Source organism: Centruroides vittatus, unplaced genomic scaffold (assembly GCF_030686945.1).
Source record: "Centruroides vittatus isolate TY-2023 unplaced genomic scaffold, ASM3068694v2 contig_1218, whole genome shotgun sequence".
In the NCBI taxonomy this organism is placed as follows: Eukaryota; Metazoa; Arthropoda; class Arachnida; order Scorpiones; family Buthidae; genus Centruroides; species Centruroides vittatus.
Window position 1 is genome coordinate 392,494 of NW_027120780.1, and position 7,755 is coordinate 400,248.

The 7,755-nt window shown below is 26.9% G+C and overlaps 1 protein-coding gene across 2 annotated transcripts in view; it reads right to left on the minus strand.

Moving 5' to 3' along the window:
- Positions 1 to 4,818, minus strand: part of LOC136987357 (eukaryotic translation initiation factor 4 gamma 3-like) — a 112,120-nt gene extending 107,302 nt beyond the window's left edge. For both annotated transcript variants that reach the window (XM_067285099.1, XM_067285092.1), the window contains exon 1: positions 4,569 to 4,818. In XM_067285099.1, the coding sequence (XP_067141200.1) occupies positions 4,569 to 4,639 (71 nt within the window). In that variant the 5' untranslated portion in view covers positions 4,640 to 4,818. The remainder of the gene's footprint in view (positions 1 to 4,568) is intronic.
- Positions 4,819 to 7,755: the final 2,937 nt, after the last annotated feature.

Below are 7,755 nucleotides of genomic sequence, written 5' to 3' on the forward strand. Positions count from 1 at the left end.
TGTAAATAAATTTCAAATTTTGTTTATAATTTATAATTAAGAAAAAGTAAAAATGAGATACAAAACACTAGCTATTAATAAAGTGTATGAATTCTTAACCATATTTAATTCATTTATGCATTTTCAAATATCTATTCATCCTCAATATAATTAGAAGCAAACCTAGAATCTATTCCATCTGCCTATATTTGTAAGCTTGCACAATCCAATATGGAACAAAACAATCATTTATTTATATTTATATACATATGATATATTTATATAAACTATAATTAAATTACAATAAATAAATTAATATATACAGAGTCTCAAAAGTTGCCTACTTATGAATGTATTTTATTTTTCAGATACCCTTCAAGAATACCACGGTCAAAAGAAATGGCCAAAACAAAGAATATTTTGTAAATAAAAGTACATTTTGCTCAAATTGCTCATTTTCCCTATGCATGGTGATTTTTGGAATGTATGGTGACTTTACACCCTGTATATATATTATTGAATATATCATATATTTCATACATACAAATAATTCAACTGATGATGTAGGCAGATGCAATATCAATAAATGATATAAACTAACAATCCACTACAACTATATTAAGTAAGTAAGATTTTCCCCAAAAAATTGACCTGAAAAATATGCAATATCCAGTACAATAATGGTTCTATCTTATAAGGCAAAAATATCATAGTTAGTAGTAATTTTCACAACATTAATTGCATTTCAGTGATTAAATTTTAAAATGAATATATTTAATTCATGATAATTTGAATTTTTATAAATTTGTAACAAAAATATTCATATTTTAAAAGTCTGATTAATATCAATAAAAAATGAGATACAAATTATATTATTGAGATATGCTAATATAATGTAATAATCACTTTGCATAAAACATAATACAATTAACAAGTCAATCCAAAAGCCTTACTTATATACCAGCAAGAATTTAATTTGAAATAAAAATTTTTTTTAACTAATGTTTTCAATCTACAAAGGAGAACTTCTTCAGTTCTGTATATTCAATGATGAAATGATTGAATAGAATAATGACATCTTTTGAAAAATTAAACAAAATTATTTCAAATTAAATTCTCACTGGAATACAATTAAGGCTTTTGGATTGAGGTGTTTATTACATTATTCCAGTCTACCAATAGGTGTTGTAACTTCTTTAATACAATTTTTATAATAAATAAAAAACTATTATTTTGGGACATTTTATAATATTACATTAGAAATATCATTGTCAACGGTATTATTGCACTTGCAGAAAATATCGAGTTATTGAATGGCAACCTAATTAGAACTACACCATAATCACTAATATTTAAAGTGAGGTTTAGAACAGTTTCAGAAAAAATAATCAAAATTTTTTCAAAATTTTAAACTGTGTTTTATATATGACATAATGAGCAAAAACATTTTGGAAAATAAACTTATTTGTTATGAAATATATGAAAAAAACTAAAATCCTTCAATACAATTGAAACCTATCTTTTTCACTTTAATATTTTACTTTAAATTGTTAATTTTATAGAAAGTATTTCTGTAACAGAATCTAGGTATTTCATTGCTTTAGAGTTGTTAAAAATTTAAGCTATAATCTTTGAAATGGCTAATAATAATTACTATATTTTACGGCACATAAAACAACATCTTGTCCCAAAATATATATATATATATATATATTGCCTTGCATCTTATGTGAAGTTGCAATTTTTCACAGTCTAATGAATTGTTCAAATAGTCTTCAGTAGGCTTCAGGTAACTGTTACTCAGCCCTATTTCAATAAAATGTTATTGTTTAATTAAGCTTAGTGTTATCATTTGCTGTAGGTAAGCAGCTTTTTCATATATTCATGTTGAATATTTTAATGGAAAATCTTGTTAACAACTTTTTTTATACTCCTCTTTTACCCTGATAAATAAAAATATGCTAATTTACTTTTTTTGACCAAAATATAGTAAAAAATTTTTGGGGAAGTACTAAAGGTACAGAATGGCTTAGATACATAAATAATATTTTCCTAAATATTCTGTGCTAAAATGGAGATGCATCTTATATGCCATAAAATATGGTTACAAAAATTAGACTGCATTAATTTTTATTAAAGTTTAAATAGTATAATTATCTATACTTGAATTAGACTTTATTTCCATGATCTATTATAGAAAAAATTCTACAAATTATCTATAATGGTTAATTTAATTGGTCTTTTATTAGAATTAGAATTAAAAAGAAATACAATTTATCCTAGATAATAAGTTAATTTTCATAAACCAAAACAATGTTAAATCAAAAACAGGAAACCATAATCTAAATCCTATTCATATTAAATTCCTTGATAAAACTGAATGAATTCTATCTCATACCAAATCAAACAAAATCCGATAAATATCAAAATCATCTAAATCCATATCCATTCAATTTAAATTTTATAATCAATTTAATATAAATTAACAACCCTTGTAATGCTAACAAAAATGCTTTTTTTGAGTAAAGTTTATTCAAAGATCATGAAACTTCGATTTTCTTAATTTTTAGAAAGAAACACAATTCCAAAAACTAATAATAATAAATAAATATATTTTTTTAAAATTAGATTATTTTTAAATTGATTCCTTTCCTGCAAAATAAAATAAATAACTCAATTTTTAAAAGTTCAACTTTTTCATAACTTCATTTTCTGAAAATTTTAACTTTATAAAAATTTTTATTTAATAACAATCAATATACTTAAAAGCTTCTGATGTCCACCATTATTCATGATGTCTAACATTATTAAAATATCAATATTAATATATTTTAAATATTTGATTTTATTACACTATGTCTGTAAATCAAAAATATTATTCAAACATAGTATTGAGTATTTCTAAATGTCTCAAATTCAAAATTTATTACTGCTCTAACTAACTATTAAAAACTCAAAAAAAATGTAAAACTGAATTTTTATTTTTATTTCTATTTTAACTTTACATTATTCTATTACAAAAACAACATATTAATAATAAAAACAGTGTAAAAGTATATTAAAAAAATTAATAATGTCCAGAAATTTGCAAATACTTATAATGAGATTAAAATCTCTTATAAAGGAATATCAAAAAAAGAAAAATTTATTAAAATAGGAAAATTTATGATACTTTAGACAATGATAAAGGCTTGATAAGAAAACAAAATGGGAATTTACAAGCTACTTTAGCAAGTAAGAGACTGAAATAGTTAACAAATGAGTTCAACTAACAAGTTAGTAACATTATAAAAGTACTACCAATAAGACGTACAGAAATAACATTTAATATCGCATTACAATGTTTTGTATGAAAGAAACAGGATAAAAAATAAGAATGTATAAAATGAAAATACACTATGATAGACAACTTTATGAAAAATAACTCCAAAATTAGGAAATGTTTGTCAAAATTTAATAAATATAATGTAAATGACAGATATTCCAAATCACCATCCAGCAGTTAAGAAATATCTGGTAATAACTTAAGAGTACAGAAATATAGCGAGGACTTACAAAAGTTGATAAGATAATGGAAAATTCTGGTGTATCCCATTTTGGGACAGGTATATGTTGCAGGAGATACTGAACTATATTTATGCATTTTGAAACAGATTATCAATGTTTATTTATATATATATTTCTTATATATTACATTTTTTCTGTACACTCTACATACATATATTACTAAAATTACTTCATATAGTACAGAAAACGTATTCACTATTACTTCAAAGCAACCATCAATAAACCATGTGCAAATATGAAATAAATTATATCATTTACATTTGATTCACAATAAAAATTTACTTGTATATTCAATAAAAGAAATGATAGCACAACTTTCTTAATCAATCACAAATGTTTATTCATTTTTACAATTTTCAAATTATTTGCAATGCACTAAATATTCAATCAACTTGATGTCATTATGTCTGTAAATGGCTAATAAACAAACTACATTTTACAATTCATTTCTAGTTTACTTATTATTATATTTTTAAAAGTTATTTCACCAATAATATAGTATTTTAAAGAAAAAAACATTAATCAATCAACAAGATGTTACATATTATAAACACAACGTGAAGTAAAACCTAATCAACAGATGAACGTCTATGAAAACAGTATTATGGACATGTTTGTTTCTATATTCTATAATGCAGGATAGATTTTATCAGATCAGTCAAGAAGCAATTAAATTTTGAAAATGAAATAACGATTCGTATCGAATGAGATCAACTGTCTGTTCTTTTATTTATTTTGCCATTGAATTAAGAAGAAAAGAAATGTTATAAATAATCCTATTTCCGGCCATCGGCATAATAATTTAAACATCTCGCACTTTAAAAAAGTGATCTAGAAATATTTGTGAAATAAACTTTTACCTTTTTCCTTTGACGTCTCTGCATTCATCAATCCGTGCATAAACATACTTGAATGCGATTCGAAATCATTTAGATCTTGTCTATCTCGAATGTATTAATCACTCATCGGTATCACTAACATTTAAAGTTAATCAACAAGAAAATTAGTAAAAAAAAGGATACTTTTGAGGGACTCTTTGTTGTTGCGGAATTGTGTGGGATAGCGGTATATATTTCCCTTTCGGTAAACTCATTTCCAACTCACTTTTGTAACTGTAGTCTTCATTCGAACGTTTTGAATCTTAACCACTCTATATTAACCATAAAAAATATAAGCGAAAGGTGTTTGGACGACTGCATTCCTATCAATATCCAAGTTATTTCATCGGTGCCTGTACAATGAAAATCCAATATGGCCGCATCTTGTTAGCGAATCTAGTTTACAAAAGCGCCGTTGGGTGGGGCTTCATCATATTTGTTCTATTTTTTTCCCCCCTCCCCTTTTTCTTTCTTTTTCGTTTACGTTATGTTTAAGATAATTTTAAAGCTTGAACATAATATTCTCATTATTACTAATCAATTATATATTACGAGAGAATATGGTAAATAAAACTTCTCTTGTACTCCTATTATTAATTAAAACTTCCGTTAATTATTTGATTTCATTTATAAGAAAAAATCGATAGAGTATAATTCTGAAAGAAGTATGAAACATTTATGAATAATCTGATTAAAATCATATACAAGTTCGAGTTTCGTTTATGATAACCATGTTTTATAAACATCTTCGTCAATAAGAAATTTGAAATGAATGTTTTCCGCTCATCATATTATGTTTAAACATTCCAGCTCATTCATATTCTTGTATAATGTTTCGAAGGTATCCATTCTCTAAAACTGTTCAATTCGTGCTCTATGCGTAAAATAATCATTTGACATTCATACTTTTTCTTTTTCATTGGTTTTTATAGCGTCTATTCTATAATACAACTGTAGGCATTTTATAACGTCTATATTATTTTAAACCGTTGGTAAGTGAAATATATAAGATATATATATATATATTATATACTGTATATATGTTTGTATTGATATCTAATTACGTCGATTTCGCAAAGTTTCAACGATAACAAATCGTATGTAAATCAATCAGCAGGAAGACTGTAATACAAATGGGCAAATACGGGCTAAACAAATGAAAAATTATGAATGGAAAACAAATTCATAAGTTCTGAAAAAGAAAACATTACGGGTATATTTCAACAAAGGCGGTCATTTTTTAAAGTCAAATTGAAGAAAATGGTATATAATACTCAAGAAGAGGACATCTCCTCCTTTTGGAAAGACCTACATAAGGAGCGCGTCTAAAACTCTACATGACAAGAAACTAAGTAAGCAAGATAATTAACGTTTTGTTCCGCTTTATAATATAAAAGATAATATAATATAATATAAAACGAATGTGGCTTGGTTATTTAGCTACCTATCACCTAGACGCATCCATGGTAATAGGTAAGATAATTAGCTGAGTTTCAGTAAGTTTAATGGAACAAACGCAAAATTTTTTAAGAGCGAAAAAACGGATTTCGCGTTTTAGAATTTATAAATTTTTTAAATTAAAAATTTCAAACATTTTGTGAAAATACAAATATCAAGGATATTATTGACACTTTTGTAAACATAAAATATAATTTTATAAACGAAATAATATTTTAATTAATAAATACAATCTTTAAAAACATCTTTGTAAGCCTTACACGTACAGAACCTACCATCAAGTATGCGTAGATCAATGGTTTTCAAATTATCACTCTTATCTTAAATGTACACAAAACAACAAAATGTGAAACCATACAATTCGCTTGTGCCAGTAAATATAGGTGGCGTATGAGTCGACCAAAATGGCTGCCACAAAGGGTATAGCGTGCTTCACAACGTACGAGAGTTACTTGTGTGTTGTCTTTTTAATAACTTTTCTCTCTGTAGTCAAAACGTTTTATTCGCATTTGTATCCGACATTAATCCTAGTTGAGTTCGTAGTTGTTTATGTCACGATGACGATGTTTATGTCACTTTGTGACATTTTAGAATATGTGGCTGATCGAAAAAGATGTCTTACAGAAGGAGAGGAAATACTAAAACTGATAACTTCACATCTATCCAGCTCTTTTTCAGCAAACAATTCACTTCAGTTCCACCGCAGCTAATTTTGCTGAGCTTAAAATTCTTTTATACAAATGTTTTCACTCTATCTAATATAGGCCATCGTCAGGTTTAATATTATAAATGTTCCAAAATGGAACGTACCGTTTTCGAATATTTTACATATTTAAAATTCAAAAAAATAATTTAACTTTAAAATAAATTGAAAGAAGTGTGTATATTAAATAAATAAACAAACAAATAAAACAGAAAACAAAGCTAAGTAGAAAAAATGATTTAAAGGTTTTCAAGTGCCATTCTTTTTTCTATTATATATTTCCACGCTGTTGGAAGCGTATTAGCATCCATAGCATTTAGGTAACGGTTTTTCATTTCACTTTTATAAATTTCCACCTTTTCCATCTCCAACGCAATGGATGGAGAGTGTACCGTTTAAATGACTTTAGCCTCTTCCCATTTTACAATCGCTCCTTCTGTGCCGTAATTGCTAATCAGGGCCGGATTAAGCCTCTAGCGGGCCCTAGACAAAACTTAAATTGGGGCCTCATTTAAATAAGTTGCTTCTAAACAAATCTTATGTAATGTGACATTAGCGTAGCTAGCATGGGTGACACCCGGTGCGGATATTGTAGTGTCACCCCAAGTCACACCGTAGTGTCACCCTTTTTAACTCTTTTATAAAATACTATTCAATTGTAATATCTTCGCACTCGAGCAACTTGAACGCTATACCGAATATGCGATGTCGCGACGTATAAGTTTAGATTTAGAAACTAAATCATAACCATATATCAGGAATATTTCTAGATGGTGCGTACATTACTTCTGACGCACGGGTTGCTGTTGACCTTTTTTTTTTTTTTTTAGTCGGGCGGAGCTTAGTAGGAATTCTTAAATACAGTCTTTTGTGTCCTATCGAATTTCTTAAATAATTTTAACTCGTTTTGAAACAGAGAAATCTTCTGCACTGAAGCCGGGCCCCTCCGAATTACGGGCCCTAGACATTTGTCTACTTTGCCTATTCGATAATCCGGCCCTGTTGCTAATAGTGTTGTGTGCTTTGTCAAAATTGTATGTGTGTTCTCGCAGACGTACCGCCAGGTTTCTTCTAGTCACACCCACATAATTTTTTTCGATTCCTAACTGTTGATTTTCAAATGGAATTTTATATACCCCAGCTTTACCTTTCTTTTTTACGCTGTCTTTA